Genomic DNA, 20,723 nt, shown 5'->3' on the forward strand with positions numbered 1-20,723 from the left:
GCAGTGTGTCTGCATCTCACATACCACTCAGCCTTTGGCCTCATGGCATGTGAGAGGCAGGTTCGCCACATTATTCCATGTTTCATTCCCACTCATGGGATAACTAATAGTATTGTGCTGTTAGATGCACCCATGCTAGGTGTGGATACAGGTATAAATGTTTCTATCCTAAGCATCATCAAAATTGTTTCCCCACCCCCTACGGCCGTTTGTTTTTGAGTGATGTGTCTTCCCCACCCCCTACGGCCTTTTGTTTTTGAGTGATGTGTCTTCCCCACCCCCTACGGCCTTTTGTTTTTGAGTGATGTGTCTTCCCCACCCCCTACGGCCGTTTGTTTTTGAGTGATGTGTCTTCCCCGCCCCCTTCGGCCTTTTGTTTTTGAGTGATGTGTCTTCCCCACCCCCTACGGCCGTTTGTTTTTGAGTGATGTGTCTTCCCCACCCCCTACGGCCTTTTGTTTTTGAGTGATGTGTCTTCCCCACCCCCTACGGCCTTTTGTTTTTGATTGATGTGTCTTCCCCACCCCCTACGGCCTTTTGTTTTTGAGTGATGTGTCTTCCCCACCCTCTACGGCCTTTTGTTTTTGAGTGATGTGTCTTCCCCACCCCCTACGGCCTTTTGTTTTTGAGTGATGTGTCTTCCCCACCCCTACGGCCTTTTGTTTTTGGGTGATGTGTCTTCCCCACCCCCTACGGCCTTTTGTTTTTGTGTGATGTGTCGTCCCCCCCCCCCACCGCCTTTTGTTTTTGAGTAATGTGTCTTCCCCACCCCTACGGCCTTTTGTTTTTGGGTGATGTGTCTTCCCCACCCCCTAAAGCCTTTTGTTTTTGAGTGATGTGTCTTCCCCACCCCCTACAGCCTTTTGTTTTTGAGTGATGTGTCTTCCCCACCCCTACGGCCTTTTGTTTTTGAGTAATGTGTCTTCCCCACCCCCTAAAGCCTTTTGTTTTTGAGTGATGTGTCTTCCTCACCCCCTACGGCCTTTTGTTTTGGGGTGATGTGTCTCCCCCACCCCTACAGCCTTTTGTTTTTGAGTGATGTGTCTTCCCCACCCCTACGGCCTTTTGTTTTTGACTCACGTGTCTTCCCCACCCCCTACGGCCTTTTGTTTTTGAGTGATGTGTCTTCCCCACACCCTACGGCCTTTTGTTTTTGGGTGATGTGTCTTCCCCACCCCTACAGCCTTTTGTTTTTGAGTAATGTGTCTTCCCCACCCCTACGGCCTTTTGTTTTTGAGTAATGTGTCTTCCCCACCCCCTAAAGCCTTTTGTTTTTGAGTGATGTGTCTTCCCCACCCCCTACGGCCTTTTGTTTTTGGGTGATGTGTCTTCCCCACCCCTACAGCCTTTTGTTTTTGATTGATGTGTCTTCCCCACCCCCTACGGCCTTTTGTTTTTGGGTGATGTGTCTTCCCCACCCCTACAGCCTTTTGTTTTTGAGTGATGTGTCTCGAGAAGTCTTCGCTCTTACAGTGAGGCAGCACCAGAAATTGTTGGTGTCTCGTCACTACTTTTGATATCCCAATAACCAAATTCCAAGGAAACTATTACAGAAATCACTGCTTTGGCTGACTTTTTTGGTTTCAAATCATGAACTCCAGCCCAAATAACTGGCTCAAAATTGCACGAAGTACTAAGGTTCGCAGCTGAAGCTTTTCATCAAAATAAACCATCTGGTGTTTTCCTCTTTGAAACCTACCTAAGTTTGACATCACTGATTGTTTAATGAAATCAGACCTCATGTCAGTTCCAAAATCTAATCACAAAACTTTCTACGGCTCAATTGACAAGACAACTTGCCTGCTATCCTTGGAGCTTGAGTCCTTTTGACCCTTTGAAGACGGTATGACAATCCTTTCATAGTCTGCTTTTCTGGTTTTTGCATGATAGAAACCTGTGAACAGCCATACGACACCGGCCCATGCTACGCCTTTGAACTGAAGTGGTTCTTCGACATTGAATACCAGCGTTGTGTGAACTTCTGGTATGGCGGCTGTGAAGGCAATGCCAATCGCTTCGACTCGGAGAAGGAATGCCAGTCAGTCTGCACCATACAACAGGAGCCTATGACGCAAGAAGGTATGGGACAGTGGACCCATCCATCTAGCCCTGCCCTCTGACCACGCGGGCAGTTGTCATGTATTTCTCTCCCACTGCTTTCTTCCCCCAGTTCCATGTTGAATGTTTTCGGACTTTTTTGGCATGTTTGTCAGACCTGCGTGTACATCACAGCTGTGATTGGCAGAAAGACCATGGGTGGGGCTTAATGGATTGGTCTGTAGGGATCTTTCCGAAAGCCAACTCCAAGAATTCCAGCCTCGCATGGCCACGATGGCCACCTGCCAAACTGCAAATTCTCAGTTTGTGGCCCAGTGTGCTCTGCATGCTTTGAATCACACGGTGAAAAGGCTAATTGTTCGGTGGCATACGGCTCTACTCACGCTTCCACATTCCCGTTGCCTCTTTTCAAAGTGAGGACTATTGTGAAGCTGGTGATTATGATGCAAAATCGGTCTTTTCATTTCTGGGCTACACACAAAGACCAATTACCATATACACAAGAGCCAGGGTCTGCCTTCTTTCACCGTGTTCGCTCGAGCTTGGGCCGAGAATAATAGCTGAAAAGCGGGCTGAGGATCTCAATTTTTACGGCGGCTATAGGCGCCTCCCGGTGCAAAGGGGTTACATATTTCACACATCGATGCTAAGTAATGATAAAAGGGCCTTTTTACAAGTCTGTTCTGGAATTCTGAAAGTCAGTACCTGTGTTTATTTCACTGCAGAGATGTGTTCACTCCCTCCGGAGGTTGGGCCGTGCAAGAAGAGCATTGAAAGCTACTACTTCAACCCCGAGACAGGCCAGTGCGAGAGTTTCACTTACGGGGGATGTCACGGCAACATGAACAAGTTCCGGACTCCAGAGGAATGCGACATCAAGTGTGGCACCCTGAACAAAGGTAGACTGCTGTGATGTGGGATTTGTTTTGACGCTGGAGGGGCTCACAGCTCTTGAGGCATGGCAGACATCATGTTAAGGAGTACATACAAGGAAATGAACACCACAAGAACTTCAACTGTTGGCAAAAAAATTGCAGCGCTTCATAGTTGATTATATTACGTATGCAGTGTGGTTGATCCACTAGAGTTTTTATTATAAATTATTTCTGGTAATGATACCAAGGATTCCTTAAACGTGCCCTAGGCACTGTAGCTCGCAAGCCTGAAGAAACCTTTCGAGAGGAGACAATGAGAAGCAGTTATAGGTTTAGAGGTGGGAGGAAAACCCGAGAATAATATTCTGAATAAAACCCACAGAATTAGGTAAGGACTGAAAATCACATGTGAACCGAGCCAGGATTCGAACCCAGACCACAGAGGTGGAAGGTGAGGAAAGAACCACTGCACCAACCTGGCTCCCCCGACTGTTATCAACTCTATACTGTATAGGGGAAAGTGGCAGAGGTACAGTGCATATGAGTGGTCACTGCATTATGATCAGCTCAATCAATATGTGTTCATATTGACTTGAGTGAATATGTGTTCGCAAATCAGCAGAGCAAAATCCTTAAACTGAGTTGCAAGACAGACTGAGTTACATGGATACAGTATGTGGTACTGTGCCTTTTATGTCACTTTCAGTTTTCCTCTTAACACTTAGCGCCGGGTCATTTATCAATGTTGCTGATGCTGGGCCTGCATAATTATCATTTTTTCTGTTTTCAAAATTCTTCAAAAATTCAACATTTCATTTAACGGACGTTTATAGCCGCACGAAGTCATCTTTAGGCACTACTCTAAGTTGACAGGTGACCTTCATTGACACCCGATTGTGCGGTGTTATCTAACTTTCTTTTGTTCACGAACCTGCCACAGTATGCTGCTGGCCGCTTTTCAGTAGGGGCCAGATTAGCGTGCAGCGGTACTATGTGGCTCATCGCTGCGGTGGTGGAGCGCTTTTGTCCCCAGTGGTAATCCGCTCGCTCTAAATGCCCCAAGCCCTGGTATAGGGTTTCAAAACAAGGCTGGATTATCTCCACTTTTGAGAGTGAAAAATGTTGATAATGCCCAGAAGCCTGGTCTTTTGTTCGGAGTATGGTCTTTTGTTACAGGGCCCTGTTCCCTTTGTCCGAGTTTGGAGACCCCGGTCACCCATATAAACCATACGTCTCCGATTCCGGAGTCCCCGGCAGGAAGTGGTCAATACTCAAATGGGGTTCCATTGGAAGGAATGCCTGTTATACGTTATTAGAAGAACTTTCATTAGAAATCAGAACAAACTAGCTGTTAGTGATCTTTTTTCTTATTCAGTGTGACATGTATATGTATATGAATCAGTGGTATGATTTCCCGGGATTTGTCTCAGATATCGGGATTTTTGGCACAACAATCTGAAATTTTAGATTGTAATCATGCTGGTTTTGCTGAGTATTTCTCATTTTATGATAGAAACAAGTGCAAGATTTACATAATTATGGCCACTAAAAGCCCTGGAATGCTCATATTATTTTATTGAAAACATTGTTATTGTTACACCTAGTCTGCTTGATACATGAAGGATTTGTCTCTGTTGCCGAATTTACCCCCTCATTAATGTATATTTGTGAATCCCTGCTTGAAAGTCCTTTTCTGAATTGCTTTTGATGTTTCAGATCCCTGCACCCTCCCGCTAGAGCATGGCAACTGCTTTGAGACCCACCTCCGTTGGTTTTACAACATCCGCACACAGCAGTGCGAGCAGTTCAACTACACCGGTTGCCTGGGCAACCCCAACCGTTTTGAGGATGCCGCCAGCTGCGAGGAGCGTTGTGGTGTGGTAGACAGGGTACCAGATCAGCCAGAAACCACAGGAGTCGTTGTTGGTAAAGTATTTTATATCACACATACACGTTTCATTCATGTACGTGCAGGACAAAAAAAAGTTTGTTAATGGTTTTTGTCTGTGATCCTCGTTGAGACATTGGGGTTTTCCTTTGGAAAAGCTTTGGAGTGAAATCTTTTCACAGGCTGTTGGAAATGAAGGATATTTTGGAAATGGAAAATTAATAGGGATGTGGTGCTGGTTGTACCAGCTCAGCTTAATCGTATGCGAGGACTTGGAGACAGGCACTGGTAATATGTAAAAGTGAGATTTTTTCAAACCATTTGAAAATCGCACTGCAACTTGGACAAATGTCATTCACTCACTGTTCTCTTTATTGTCCATCTTTCCTCAAACATGAGGACTTGAGTCCATGATTATCATTTGTAGTTGGCCAAGTCATTTTTTGCCATTTCGCCCAGTTATTATAATCCATTTCTTGTATTAAACAAGACAATTTATTCCTCGAAAGCACCCTGGGCACTGTAGCTCCCAAAGCCTGAAGAAACCTGCAGTGACGTACAGTTAAAGTTTTAGAGGTGGGAGGAAAACCCTGGAAGAATGTTCTGGGTAAAACCCACAGAAAATTGAAAACCCAATCCACGCGCGGACTGAGCCAGGAATTGAACCCGGGCCGCTGAGGTGAAACGCAAGGAAACGACGATTATACCCCCCCAGGCATTTCTGAACGATGTTGATGTCATAAAGTCAATTCATCTGTTCTTTGGATCACCACGTAGATATGTTGTCAACAGTTCACTTAAATTGGAATTTTTATATTGTTATCAGATGTGTGTGGCTTACCCAAGGAGCATGGACCATGCAGGGAATCCATCCTGCAGTGGTACTATGACACTGAACGTAACTCATGCCAGCAATTTATCTACGGAGGATGCTTGGGCAATGCCAATAGGTTTGACTCAAGAGTCACCTGCTCACAAGCATGCATATCGTACGGTGGTAAGTATGTGACTTGATTCTATTGTGTGACGCAGTCGGTCAGTTTAGTCTATGACTAGTTTAGACTATGTTTGATATCGTCATACACAGTCTTTCCGTTTAAAGACCAACTTCAACAGTTTTAAAAGTTTTGAAAAAAAACTGTTATTGTGTTTAGTGTGTCATGGATCATATATTCATTACCAAGTCATGTCTGTATTGCATAATTTTGCATAATTTTACATAATTTTGACATAACGGTGTCTTCAAGTTTTATGAAAAATGTCCACATTCTGACCCCTGGCGGCGCTGTTGGGGAACAAAATTTGTATGATGTAATACTGGAGAAGAAATTGATAGTGGTATCCATGGCACGACTGGTTTTGCTATGAACGTACATGTACGTGTACATCTAAATGAACATGGAGCTACATGAGTATGCACGCGCTGTGCACCAGGGATCGATCTGTGTGGCGGGTCTACTATGCCACATTATTTCTTTTCCATCGAGCTTATTGCTCCGTTTTCATGATTTACAATAATGCTGAAATCGTGCATCACTGATGGATGTACTAGAAATTCTTCAAATTCTGTTTCCAAAAAATGAGAGCATTCTTCAAGTTCGTGCTTCGTGCACGCATTGTGGTCTTTCCTGTCCACGGTAATACATCACAGAAGTAAATTATTCATTAGATGCTAATGAGTCATGACAACACGTCCATTTCTACAATACCGGACAGGACACGCAGGAAAACTGGGTACAAAAACTGTGTTTTATTATTGCAAGGGAGATATTGATATGTGCCAGTTTTATTAGACTTGGTTCTTCTGAATGGGATTTAATATGAGAAAAATTTGCATCGTTGGAGTTGGTCGTTAATGAATGTTCAGAAGTCTCCTGCAGTTAGGATTTTCTGCATTTTCTCCGAATTCTCTTGACACTTTCCTGCCAGATATGGTCAGTTGTTCCGTACAGTGGTGCCCTCTTCATAAATGTTCACAGCTAGATGCCAGGAATGATTGAGATCTGTTTAAATCACCTCTCTTTGCCCTTGTCTTTTGGCAGCGGAGCAGTGCTCCTTGCCCATCGAGCCCGGCCCATGCTTTGGGTACTTCCCTACATGGGGCTACAATGCTACAGTAGGGGCCTGCCAGCCATTTGTCTACGGGGGTTGCCAAGGCAACGACAACCGCTTTGACACGCAGGATGCGTGTGACCATGCTTGCGGGCCAAAAGGTAGGTCTTGTTTGAGGGGATATGAGTCAAACGAAAGAGTATAGATATGTATTAACACTTCATTAAAAAACTGTTCAGAAAGTTCACAACATAAATTCTGTGTCAACTGTGACAACTATTTATTACGATGCGCATCGCACTTCACAGAATGAAATTAAGTGTATTTCCTGCGCAAGTTTTTACATCACAGAAAAGGCACAGCAGACGATGTTGATATAATTATCAACTTGGGATGTGTTGCCACATGATTTCCAAATGAAGGTAGCCGGTTTGAATAATTGATACTTGGCTTATAATTTTCAAGAAGTCATATTTGCAGAAATCTTATTAACAAATTCAGTTTATTGAAGTACCTCAGCAAACCAGAGAAGAAATGTTTCCTCTTGAGATGTTTAATGTAATTTTGTTGAAATTATTCCAACTGTTAAAATGGAAAACAGGTTACTACCCCACAAACTAAATTTCCTGTATAAGCATCACTGACATTACTTTTCTGTAGCCATTACCAAGTGCCGCCGAAGCCGAAACTACGCCACCTACGTAGCCCAGGGTCGTCTTGGAGCCTTCATCCCCCAGTGCACCTTGGAGGGCCACTTTGAAGCCATGCAGTGCCACGGGAGCACCGGCCACTGCTGGTGTGTGGACATGAACGGCCGGGAGATCAACGGAAGTCGCCGGGCGCCAGGCATCCACGTCCAGCGACCAGACTGTGAAGGTTGGTTGTTGGTTTGGGATGAAATGAGTTCTCCATATGAAGTTTGAGGACCTTGGAGTTCATCCAACTATGACACTTTGCCACGTACTTCACACCAGATAATATCTAAAAATGTAGGGGTTCTTGTGACGAAGCGTCGAGGACGTTTAACAGGTTCTGGCCAATTTTGTGTGTAGTACCAATAGCTGCGTGATTTCTTTACTTGGTCTCATGCCTAAGTGATCCCCATTGAGTTTGTACACACACACACACAGGCTCAAACTAGTATGTTGAGGTTGAGCATGTACATGTACGGAGCCCTCCAACAGCATCGGGCCATGCTTGGACTTTGCAGAGACTTACGAAATGAAACTGTTACCAACACATACATGCATGTAGGCGTGTTTTGCGATACCACTTGGGAGAAAGCATTGTGTTTCCAATCCAGGCTACAACACAGCACTCTGAGCACAATCTCTCACCACCCATGACAGTAGACTTGTTTCGCCCCAACTATAGCATCAGTCCCAAGTGGGGCTGCCCCGACTACAGCAAGGGTCCAGTGTGTGCATGTGTCATATCATGACATGATGTGCTCAAGTCATTTTGTTTACATCAACAATTATGTGCTTGCAGAAATGAGTTTCTATTACTGTAATAGATGAAGTACCATATTTTAGATAAATGATGTCAGGTGTGAGCTGCACAAACTTGGAAAAGGTTGAGAAATTTTCTCTAGTAATTGGCCAACAGTAATTGGGCCAGCCAAACTGTAGCACTGTAGTTGGGACAAATGCTGTAGGTGTGGCTGAACAGACTGATGGCCATCAAGGATAGGGAAATATCTCTTGTTTCCTTTGTGTTCTGTCATCTGCGGTAAATAAAACCTGTACACACCCACTCTAATCTTACCCATCTTTGTTAGTCCACACGACTCGTTCACGGTGTAACCTGTGTCGTCTTTGACAGCGTTCCAACCCCGTACACTAACCACCTGCCAGCGACACCTGAAGCAGGTCCAGGGGAAGAACGGCCAGGCCCCGCCCGGCCGCTACGTCCCACAGTGCACCGAGGCGGGCGAGTACGAGACCGTCCAGTGCTACGGCAGCACAGGGTACTGCTGGTGCGTCAACGTCAACGGGGAGGAGATCGACGGCACGCGCAGGGGACCGGGCATGGGCTCACCTAATTGTGATGGTAAACACTCGTGTCCAACTTGATCAAATTTTAAATGAAAAAATTGAGTTGCTAAGATTCGAGATGTGTACAGAGAATCTGCCACCCCCCATGCTGTTATTGTTTAGACCAGCACAAAACCCACACAAGACCACCAGTCTGAATAAGTCTTTTGTGAGTTAAATGTGAATAAATTCTTGTACACTGAGTTAATATCCGAGTGCACATAAACATAGCAATTTAAATTCCCTAGACTGAAGATACTGTTGCTATGCTTCGTGATTTGGGACATTCTTTTGCATAGCGACCACCACCTATGGAATGGACTGGTCCCTGTTTGCCCTTCTTATCCATTGAAAACAGTGTATTGGTGCAAGGCGTCTCTTACGTAACTAAGCTAAAGCTTGCCCCGGATCATAAGCTATAGCAACAGTGTCTTTAGTATGGAGAATTCTAATTGTTATGTTCACGTGAATTTGAAGAACACAGTGTACCAGATTTTATTCAAGGCTAACTCGCATAAGGCTTATTCAGCTCACAAGCTGTTCAAATGAATTACAACAAAATATTTGCTTGTTTTTGTTCACCCCGTTACTTGTGTCTGTTCTTGTATCTGGTCTTCCCTCTGGTCTTGACTGCAACAGCGATCACCGCCAACTTTTCAGTCATGCGTGACTTTGTTTTCCCATCTTGGTTCCTGTGCAGGTGGTGCCCAGGGTCCGTGCCCTTCTCTCACCCTCCAGCTACAAGCCGGGCAGGCCACCAATGACTACCAGCCGGTCTGCACCCCCGACGGCCTGTTTGTGCGGGTGCAGTGCGACGGTGTACCCCAGTGCTTGTGCGTCAACGAGACCACAGGGGAAGTGTTGAAGGTTCTCAACGAGGTGCCGCTGGATGGGGACTTTGATGCTTGCAATGGTAAGATTTGTTCTTGCTGTCATTACAATGGATTTCATCATTATCAGCTCATTAGAAACTACCAAAATTACTTGATTCACCAACAGAAATAGGTTTAACTTAAAATTAGCAATTAAGGCAGATCCAGTGTTTCTGAAAACAGGTGGGCATTTAATGGCTGTGAGGTTTGGCTTAAAAACCTGGCACAATTTTAATACTCCTCTCTTTGATAATTCAGCCTATAACAATGAACATTTAAAGTGCTGAGGAAAAGGCTTCAAATATATCAACATCTAGGGTTTTGGAGGTAGGACACCCAAAAGCAAGTATATGATTAATTTACCTCCTGAAAATCAAGACGAGAGAAATAAGGGGCGATTTCTTTCCACGACCAACTGGGCCAATTTCGGAAACACACGAGGGCAGATCTTGTGTTTATGTTGGATTGATGACGTCATTTGGGAGAAAGGCACAACAGGCATGCATGAAGCATGCATGAAGATAGCTGTAAACTGTCATCGTTGCAGCCCGAATGCATTAAGGCGAGTTTTGATGACGTGTAGAAAATGCACAATATTATACATTAATTTCTTAAAGATGTATAAACTAAAAGCTTACTTTTAGCTGGTCAAAATAATTGTGAGATTTGTTCCAAAATGGAGTATGAAACATTGAAGGTGGAGAGGACCATATTTTTTGTGGCCTACGTGTGAGAGAGCACTCATGTTCACGTGCAGTGTGGCAGCGGACTATATTTAGAACAATGCGATCAGCGCAGGAGCCAGTACGCAGACCTGAATCTTAGGCCGCATTGTGGGCTACCTTGTAATGTGTGCACACAGCAACCCATGTGCGGGCTTGTTTATTGCCGAGTCTACAGTGTTCAATGTGTCAAAGAAAAAGAGATAAACACATATAGGATTCTTCTCATGAAAGTGAGTGGATTCAGTTGCTATGAAAGTTACCATTTACCGAATGAGGACAACAGCACAGAGCCTGGCAGTGTTGACTGGCAACTGTGGCAGTCCCAAACCTGCCACCACCGGCAGATGCAACACAACGCAAGCAGTCGGCAAGGCTAATTATGTGTCACTTTTCTCAATGCGGAGTGCTTTTGCAGACACTAGATATTGTCGAAGTAGTCCTTGAAAATCATTGGCATGTTATTTTTATCTGGGAAAACCGGGAAAGTTTAAAATCAACCCTTGATGCGCTGTCCGGGAACAAGAGAATTAATCAATGCGTTATCGCACAGAAATGTCGAGACCAAGTCTCAGTACACGAGATTCCTGTCCGAAACTGCACAAGACCGGGGTATGTTTTATCTTATGACAAAACATAACAAGTCATGCACTTGAACTTGATGTATGGAACAGTCAACATAGTGGACAAGAATCGCACAAGAACATTGCATTTTGAGCATGCCTTACTACGAGACTTGTGTGATAGATAAACACTGTTTTAGGGTTACTGGCATGTCATTATTAAATACATGAGTGTTTCTAAAATTGGGGAAAAAGGGACTCGCGGAAGCCCATTTTTTGGACATTTTTTTGGCCGTAAATGGGAAAAGTGTTCAATTTTTTCATGTTAATTTTGAAAGATTATCTTGCACAAAGGTTATAATTGGGGAAAGAAGGTTTTCTATTCCTACCTCTTTAATATAGTTGGGAACAGCAGAATCTATACCCCCGTGCATTGACTTTGGTGTGGTTTTTATCATGAAATATTTTCAACAGAAGTTTTTAATAAAAAATACCCATTTAATCAAAGTAACAACGTTCCAAATGGAATATTTTAAGATGACACAGAAGATGACAGAGAAGATTGAGAGTTGGAAACTTCTTTTTTGAAAAATAATTACACCACTCATTTGTCGATAATTCAACACAGCATGTAACATTTCCACTACCTGTATTTATCCATCATTCAGATGCCCACCAGGAGCCGACACGTTGCCAGCAGCACAGGAACAGCGTCCTGGCCACTGAGGAGCCCACGGGTCACATCCGCTATGTCCCCGAATGCAACGAGGCCGGCGACTACAGGGAGATTCAGTGCTATGGCAACACGGGCCACTGCTGGTGTGTGAACGATAATGGGGAGGAAATTGACGGAACACGCAAGCGACCGGGAGAAGGAGTCCCCGACTGCACCGGTAGAGACCTTTTGGTTTTTGCATTAATCATTCATGCGATCATACATAGGTCATCTTTCTGGTCCCTGCTTGCTATAGAGGAATCCAGTGATGTTTCATTGGACTTTCTTGATGGCCCCCTTTAATGGTGGACAGCATTATAGTGGGTTACATACAGTAGTGAAGTGGGCCATCATTTGAACCAGGAAGTGTAGTGCAAATGAATGGAGTATGCCGGCGTGTTGGTTCACTCGCCGGTGCTCGCAGCTAATGCCTTTTCCACTTGCAACTGCGAGTTACATGTTCAGTTCGGTACTCTATAACAATGCTTAATGCCATTGGTAGGGGCCACCCTAAATGACCAGGGATGGCGTTACGATGGTCCCTGATCCATCTCTCTTAACTGAGAGCCTGTGATGTGAGATGTGTGTGCATAAATTTGTTTGAGGCCGCCAGTGAGCATTAAGCTGCCAGCTAACCCTGACAGTCCCAAATCCTCCAATTTCAATATGATTTTACATACACCCTTGGGGGTTAGGGTGAAGGTGCGTTTGTATGCCAATACCAGTTCAATATAACACTCTAGTTCCTTTTGTCCAGAGGAATGTCTGGGACCAGATATTTGTACAAATTCCTTTACTACTCACTAGAGTTTGGCTGGATATTCAATTATCTCTTACTTGGATCAGCAATTTAAAATCTTTGTCATCTGTTGGCTCACATTGGTAATACTGAAGATTTGAAAACAGTTGTGACAGATCCCTTGAATTTGTCATATTCCTGTGGCTTTTTAATTGAAATTTATTTTTGATTGAACACAATTTCTGATTTTGCAAGACCCATTGATAGACCTACTAATCAGTGATTGGTAAATGTCAACGTATTCAGTTAAAGACTGCCATGCGGCACGTGAGGAGGCCTCATCTTCCGGAAGGATCGGGCATTACATCCCACAGTGCACCGAAGAGGGCTTGTACACACCCACTCAGTGCCATGGTGGGACGGGATATTGCTGGTGTGTCGACGAGAACGGTGAAGAACTGACAGGAACCAGGCGAGGCCCGGGAGATGAACCTGTCAACTGTGAAGGTAACTGCCAAACAGTTCCCGGTTCAGAAACACTGTGCCTGCTGTTGTCACCAAACAAGTGAACCACCTTGACTGTACTTCTGAACAATAACCATCTCAGTGCTTCCTCTATTAAACCGTGTTTCCAACATCAGCAAATGCTGACGCATTGTCAGAACGGCGAGACTTGACCATGACTGGCGCAATTACAGATATTGCAGATACTCTGAGTCTAGACATCAGTGTTTGCTTACAGTCACGGTCATTATTTACCACATCGAATGACCACTACACCAAACATGTCTTTGTGGACCCCATGCTGGTTGTAGTTTTGGCAGTCCACTTGAACTCCATGTTATTTTAATGGGTACTTTACAGACGTATGCAGCCTGCCCAAGGTGACTGGGCCCTGCAGGGGCTACTTCCCAGTCTTTGGTTACGACGCGATGATGGGCTCTTGCGACAAGTTCATCTATGGGGGCTGCCAAGGCAACGCCAATCGCTTCCAGACCCGTGAGGCTTGTCTGATTGCTTGCACTGGTGAGTCCCAACACAGATCTTGCCTCGCCCCATTATCCATGCATGTCCTCCCCCCCATCCTTTTGCCCTATTGCCTCCAAGTTTTCATTTGGACTGACAAAAACTGTCTTGAAGGACTGGCATTGTTGCCGACTCCATTACGAGTCGGCTACAGGTCTGGTCACAAGTAGCAGGGGATGAACAGTGTTTGGTTAGCTCATGACTTGAGTTGAGACTTGATGACTTGTGTTTGCCTTGTGATGGACTCGTGACGGACTTGTGACGATATCAAGGAAGGACCTTCTTTCCCTTGTAAGCTTGTTAGCCTCCAGCATTGGCTAAAGATAAGCAGCAATTCAAAGCACAGTGTGCACTGTAGCCTTTGCCTGCAGGAGGCTGCACTGCAACTTCAAAGTTGACTTCCTGCATATATTGCAGTTAATCACTCAATCTGCTATAAGGCTTTCATCATCTGCATTCAGCACCATTCACTCATAAATGCACCTGGAAACACCGTAGTTCAATCTTGAGAAATAAATTTGCAGAAGAAAATTCCAGCCTGTATTGTGCTGAAAAAACATGTAAGTACTGTTGAATCCTTGAAACTTAGTGCAAAAAGAAAACATTAAACTATATCGGCACTTGGAAAGTTGCATTTATGCATCTCCAAAAGCAACTTTTCTGCATTATATACTTGCTGTAAGGACGATATATTGCAGTGTGATCATTAACCTGTTATTTTCTCCATTATCTAGATTACCAACCACAACCAACTACAGTATTACCTCCATACACCACCCAGTCAGTCAGTCCAACAGAGTCACCCGATGAGCTTTCGACAGTGTCCTCACCGACAAGCTCGCCACCAGTCAGCTCAACTGCTGAAACACCATCCACCGCGCCATCTGCTCCGCCACGCGCACCATCGACTCCATCTGTGGCTTCCACGGCTGCCCCACGTGTCACTGCATCATCTAGTCCTGCCACAAGATCCACCACAACAGCTCCATCCACGACAACCCCAGCCTCCACAACTTTGTCGGTTGATCCGACGGCAGCCGTCACCGAGCGTCAGTCACCCAGCCCGTTGCCGGACTCAACCGGAAGCGGCCAGCCGTCCACCACCCCCCAAACGACGACACTCATCTCTTCCATGTGCGAGATCCAGCGCAAGGAGGCCCTGGCCAACACGCTGCCGGGCGTCTTCATACCCCAGTGCCAGGAGGATGGGTCCTTTGTCCCCAAGCAGTGCTATGAGCTGATTGGTCAGTGCTGGTGTGTACACCAGGACGGCGTGGAGCAAGGAGGAACGAGAGCCCTCATTAATGAGCCTCTGGACTGCCAAGGTGAGACAAGACAGGGGCAAAAGATGTAAATCTGGACAGTGTTGCGACCATTACTTCTCCTCATAAGAAATTAAAAATTTATACTTTATTTATATTTATAAATCGGGGGGAATTGTTAGTGTTGAATCTTTGTTTGGCATCATTCAATGATGAGAGTTGTCAAGTTCTGACAAATCAGTCACTGTAATCAATCACATGTCAAATAGTTTTTTCAATGTCAATTCAGTAACCATTCATCGTGAACTCTCCAGCCGTTGATTGATGCATCACAGACTGGAGAGAATATTCGCATGTCCATTTTAGCAGGTACCTCTGTTGATGAGCTAGAGGTACCCTGCCAACAGTGCCCATGCTTCCTGTTTGTTATCACACCATTACGTGTCAATTTTCTTGGGTAGACATTTGCAGCATGCCAGAGTTCAGAGGTCAGTGTCCAGACAACATCCAGAAGTGGTACTTCAACACCGAGGCCGGCGTGTGTGAGACTTTCACCTACAGTGGTTGTCAAGGCAACCTGAACCAGTTTGATGACCAGGCGACGTGCGAGCAGACATGTGTCACCCCAGGTGAGACGATCACAAACCTGTCAAGTTTTTGCTGAAGCGAGAGTAAGCACACTGGATTTTGCCCACTACCAATTGGATGTACATGTAAACCAAGAAGCAAGGTATATTCAGTACTGTCTGAAAGCTTGTGAGAAGACAATTTTTGGAAAGAAGAAATTTTCACAAGGTTCTTGTGCCTTTGATCCGGCACTCGCTTACTACCATAGTGTAACTAGGGAGAAATGGCCAGGGGGGCACCCAAGGGTGCATTCATTATTTTGGGGGAGCCAATGAGCTACAGCTTGTACAGGGGTGTACATCAACATTTTAAGGGGGGAGGGTGGGTGGGTACCCACGGGGCATGGATCTGTTTTGGGGAGGCATTTGTGCATCCCCATAGGTACACCACTGGCTCACTAGTGACAGAGTTGAAGTCAAGTGTTGTCTGAGTACTATCAGATTGCTTATTACGGTTGCGCTGTTCGGAGGCCAGATGATGAGTACAAAAGAAATTAATTTGGTCTGTCAGAAGCCGGTGGTTGGCTGCTCAGCTTGTTTTGGATATTCCAGGAAATTTTTTGTGAGGCCATCTCATTCAGTTTCTTCTTTCCGTCCACAGAGCCAACGTCCTGCCCAGAGAAGCGGAAGACCGCGTTGGCCCGCGGCCTCTTGGGCGAGTTCGTCCCCCAGTGCACCGAGGATGGCCTCTACGCCTCCAAGCAGTGCCACGGCAGCATCGGACACTGCTGGTGTGTGGATGAGGAAGGCATGGAGCTGGGTGCGACGCGACGTGGCCCAGGAGAGGAAATGCTGGATTGTGATGGTGAGTCGCAGTTGTGTGGGATATGCGGCCCGGTGGTTAGGGTTTGTAGCTTCTAATCGCAAGGTCGGGGGTTCAAAGCCCGCAGTTGCACCTGCCAGGATTTGAAGCCCCAACATGCTATGGCCTTGGGCAAGTCACTTCACCCTTTTCCTCCGCCCTGGAGTAAATGGACACCTTTGAGGCCAGATATGGTCATTTGTTAAGCCTTGTTTGTGCCTGAAATACATGTAGTAGCGTTGGGCTCGTATGTTCCCCAGGGAGCTGAGATGATATGAGGAACAGTGAAGAGGGATTATGATAAAATGTCGGCACCTATAAATGACCATGTGAACGATACTGTCAGATACTGTGCTCCTTACAAATGCCATGCAGAAAGGTAAGGATTTCAGGAATGTGGGTAAGGCATTGGATACAAGTTCATTTGATAATCATCTTCTTTTCAAATTATGTAGCTGAAATAAGTGCCCTTTTATGGTCAAACGAAAAACGTCCCAAGTTCACAGAATTCCTCTTTAAAACCTTAAACTTATGTACTTGTTTTTATCTTTATTTTTGAAGCGAGAGCAGACCAATGTTTCTTGTAGCTCTCAGTTTTTAGACCTTCATGAGATTATTTTTTTTGCTTTCCGATTTATTGACAAAAAAGTGATTTTCTTTGGGAATTTCTGTTTTGTTCAGATGCATGTAGTCTGCCCAAGTTCAGTGGTCCTTGCAAAGGGTCCAGTGCCATGTGGTACTATGATGTCATTACCGAGAGGTGTAAACCCTTCAACTATGGAGGTTGCCAAGGCAACGGCAATCGATTTGAGACGGAGGCAGAGTGCCAGACGACATGCTACATTCCAGGTAGATACGATCCCAGGCACGTGTTAGGTTGCTTCAGTCACTGCCACTAGCATTCCCTACACTCTTCGGTTTTGGTATATCGGCTTGATGATGTAGCAATGTGGAATGCAAATGAAGATATGGAAATAGCTGTATTAACCACAACCTGCCGGGGACTCCGAAATCGGAGCCGTATGGTTCATATGCGTGGCCGGGGTCTCTGAACTCGGACAAAGGAAACAGGGCCCTGTAACAAAAGACCGTACTCCGAACAAAAGACCAGGCTGCTGGGCATTAGCGGCATTTTTCACTCTCAAAAGTGGTGATAATCCAGCGTTGTTTTGAAACCGTATACCGGGGTTTGGGGCATTGAGAGCAAGCGGATTACCACCGGGGACAAAAGCGCTCCACCAACGCAGCGTTGAACCACACAGCACCGCTGCATGCTAATCTGGCCCCTATTGAAAAGAGGTCAGCAGTGCACTGAGCCAGGTTCGTGAACAAAAGACAGTTATACAACACCGCACAATCTGGGCTCTGTTCACAAGGCTGCTGGCCTGGCTGAAATACTCGGGCGTCAATGAAGGCCACCTGTCAACTTAGAGTAGTGCCTGAAGATTACTTGGTGCGGCTCTAAACGACCGTTAAATGAAATGATGAATTTTTGAAGGATTTTGAAAACGGAAAAAATGATAGTCATGCCGGCCCAGCATCATCAACATTGAAAAATGCCCCGGCATGAAGTGGTTAAAGCTAACTATCTAGAGGTCTTTTCACACCAATCTCTCTACACGGGTTGAACTCGGCCCGGAGTGAACCCATTACCGCCCTGGGTTGAAAATTTGGTTTTTCAACCCTGCATTGTTTCTCACTTGTTTCACAATTTCCAACCCGGGCTGAAAAATCTCAACCCTAGTCTGGTGCAGGGTTGAGTTCAACCCGAATTGAAATCAATCGCGGGGTCGGCGCAGGGTTGGAAGTTTTCAAGTGTGAATTGTCTAGTTTTCAATCCTGCGTCAACCCCAAGTGTGAAAAGGCCTAAATTTTCCTTAGTTTGTGTACAAGGTATAGTGTTGTTACAGTGTCTTCATGAGTCCATTTGTAACTTTGTCCCTCATTACTTTCCAATATAATATTTCACTCAAGTTTTTTTATTTCAGTCAAATATACAAAGGTTTTCTCATCAGTTGAATGTCAATAACTTGCATTTTTTCAAAATTTTATGTGTGAAAAAGGATTCACATTTCTAAAAGAATGTATTTTTTTTTAAGTGAACTATGTAACTGAGGTAATGGAGTCAAGAAATTTTTTCTTTTTTTTTTCACTGTTTCCTTATATCATTAGAGGTCACAGGCCGACCTCCGACGACCTGCGAGATTCAGAGGGAGGAAGCCCTGACTAGCCCTCGCCTGGATGCATTTATCCCGCAGTGCACCAGTGACGGGGCGTTTGAGGCCCGCCAGTGCTACGATCTAATCAGCCAGTGTTGGTGCGTGAATGAAAATGGAGAAGCTCAGGGTGGTACCCGGACCAGGCGTGGCCAGGTACCCCTGGACTGTAACGGTAAGCATCTTGCCTTTCAAGGGGTCTTCTGGGACCCAGTATCGGCCTTGAGCAGAAGCACCCCCTCATCGGTTGAAACGAGCCGTGTTGGCGGGGAGTGTCTATTTGGTTGGTAGCGATGCAACTACGACAACCATTGTCGTTCGTGAATCAACGATGCGCAGTTAATACCAAAGGAACCTCCGTTGCTAAGGAAATAGCACCCTCCCATTGTGGAGTAGTGAAATCGTTATCGAAGTGCATATCTGAGTTACTGTTTAAATGCAAAGAAAATGTGGTACAGTAATCAAGTGAAAGTAGCAGGACTTCGTTGACTGCAATCTAAAAGAGCAACTGAGTGTTTGGACATGGGTTTTGATGAATATGTGTCAGAAATGCACACATTTGCAGTGGACTGAAGACATAAAAGTCTGTCCATGCTTCAGGTGAACACGAACACAAAGTGAGCTTGGATACATGTCCCTAAACATTTACTACGAAGTTCACTTGAGTGGAACTGTTGCGAATTCAAAACAAGAAAACTTGATCTGACTTAACAAAGTTACGTCGTATGAAGAATAAACCGAAACAAACAATGAATCAGTCTAAGTCCCTTTCGCAAATTTGGCATATCTTTTAAAGTAACCACTCCAACTGTTCAAACTATTTTAACTATTCTGCAGTTCTGCTTCTGGCAGTAAACAGACAGAAATCTGAACCACCATTAATCAAGTAATCAGTGTCCTTTTAATGCAGTAAACTTGATGTCTAAACCCCTGTCTCCACATTGTGTCTTGCAGACAAGTGTTCTTTCCCCAAGTTTGTCGGACCATGCCGCAGCAATTTCCCCAAGTGGTTCTACAACATGGAGACCATGTCTTGCGAGGAGTTTACCTACGGCGGTTGTGGAGGCAACATGAACCAGTTCAACAGCCAGGAAGAGTCCCAGCAGGCCTGTCTACCCCAAGGTATGTAAGGGGGGGTGGAAATACTGCAGGGAGGGGTGATTACTGAGGTCCAGGACGTGACTTTTACTTCGAAACTTGTTTTGTGCTCTCTCTGTCTCTTTTTGGTTACTGTAACTCAGGTGTGTTTTGGCAACCCAAACTATAAGCATATTTCAGTTTTGGTCGTTGGTTTAGCATTTTGCCAATATGATTGTGCCTGTGTGACGTCATTGTTCCAACCAAATGAGACCCAAAGGGTACTTTCACTAGAATTTTAAAAGAGAGAGAAGTAGCATTTATAAACTTGCCGAATATTCATTGAAATTCGTGTTTGTGAAGAAAAAGTCATCAGCTACCTTGTACCGGTACTTTACCTCTCAGGGATAACATTACCATTTGGTGTTCAAGTGTTTGCGGGCCACGCTAAACATGTTCCTGGTTATTACCTTGACGTCGTAAACATATTTCTGGTTAGGAGATGCCAAAACACGCCCCTGCAAAATGAGGGCGCTGTTGCCATGAGATCATTAGAGGTTGCCATTGACCATATTAGCTCTTCAGTTACTATCATGCATGTAATTGTCATTCAGTTCACTGTGGTTGTATCAGACGTACCGTTCTCAGTGTCTTCTGGTTGAATCTTTGCCCAAAGGCCCCGAGATGCAGTCTTGCCAAATGCAGAGGGAAGAGGCCCTGGCCAATGTGCGGCCTGGCCAGTATGTGCCGCGGTGCACTGAGGATGGCTGGTTCATGCCCCAGCAGTGTCATGAGAGTACAGGGCAGTGTTGGTGCGTCACCGAGACCGGGATGGAGCAGGGGGAGACCCGACGGGAACCGGGGATGCCGCTACTGGATTGTGAAGGTAGGAATAGAGATCAAATGGACACGTGGATGTTGCCTCTTAAGGATGCTTGGCATTATGCAGGCGTGGAGCTGATTTTGTCATTTTGTCTTTTATGCCAATTCAGAGTAAACAATACCGTACAAATGTTTGAGGAGTTAATGATTTCTGTGTTATTCTAGTTCCCTTTTTATACTTCTTGTTGTGAAGTCACAGCTTAAAGTTTACCCAGAAAAGCCACTTACTTCCGTCTCACAGCTGGGAAGGAGTTGTTTTCCCTGTGTTTCCCCCATGGAGACATTAGTGCTGGGATTATCTACAGTGGTCTA

At 45.2% G+C, this 20,723-nt stretch overlaps 1 protein-coding gene across 1 annotated transcript in view; it reads left to right on the forward strand.

The window, feature by feature from the left end:
* The window catches only part of LOC110981571 (papilin-like), a 73,851-nt gene that overhangs the window by 41,584 nt on the left and 11,544 nt on the right, over positions 1 to 20,723 (forward strand). Inside the window, exons 18-35 of the mRNA XM_087136194.1 lie at positions 1,891 to 2,079; positions 2,784 to 2,957; positions 4,650 to 4,859; positions 5,648 to 5,818; positions 6,864 to 7,034; positions 7,534 to 7,749; positions 8,698 to 8,925; positions 9,610 to 9,822; positions 11,735 to 11,959; positions 12,827 to 13,027; positions 13,385 to 13,546; positions 14,281 to 14,871; positions 15,270 to 15,437; positions 16,036 to 16,239; positions 16,918 to 17,085; positions 18,409 to 18,627; positions 19,407 to 19,574; positions 20,206 to 20,415. Coding sequence (XP_086992320.1) covers positions 1,891 to 2,079; positions 2,784 to 2,957; positions 4,650 to 4,859; positions 5,648 to 5,818; positions 6,864 to 7,034; positions 7,534 to 7,749; positions 8,698 to 8,925; positions 9,610 to 9,822; positions 11,735 to 11,959; positions 12,827 to 13,027; positions 13,385 to 13,546; positions 14,281 to 14,871; positions 15,270 to 15,437; positions 16,036 to 16,239; positions 16,918 to 17,085; positions 18,409 to 18,627; positions 19,407 to 19,574; positions 20,206 to 20,415 — 3,888 coding nt within the window. The remainder of the gene's footprint in view (positions 1 to 1,890; positions 2,080 to 2,783; positions 2,958 to 4,649; positions 4,860 to 5,647; positions 5,819 to 6,863; positions 7,035 to 7,533; positions 7,750 to 8,697; positions 8,926 to 9,609; positions 9,823 to 11,734; positions 11,960 to 12,826; positions 13,028 to 13,384; positions 13,547 to 14,280; positions 14,872 to 15,269; positions 15,438 to 16,035; positions 16,240 to 16,917; positions 17,086 to 18,408; positions 18,628 to 19,406; positions 19,575 to 20,205; positions 20,416 to 20,723) is intronic.

This window comes from Acanthaster planci, linkage group LG01 (genome assembly GCF_054643075.1).
Source record: "Acanthaster planci isolate LZ-2023a linkage group LG01, COTS_SCS, whole genome shotgun sequence".
Classification (NCBI taxonomy): Eukaryota; Metazoa; Echinodermata; class Asteroidea; order Valvatida; family Acanthasteridae; genus Acanthaster; species Acanthaster planci.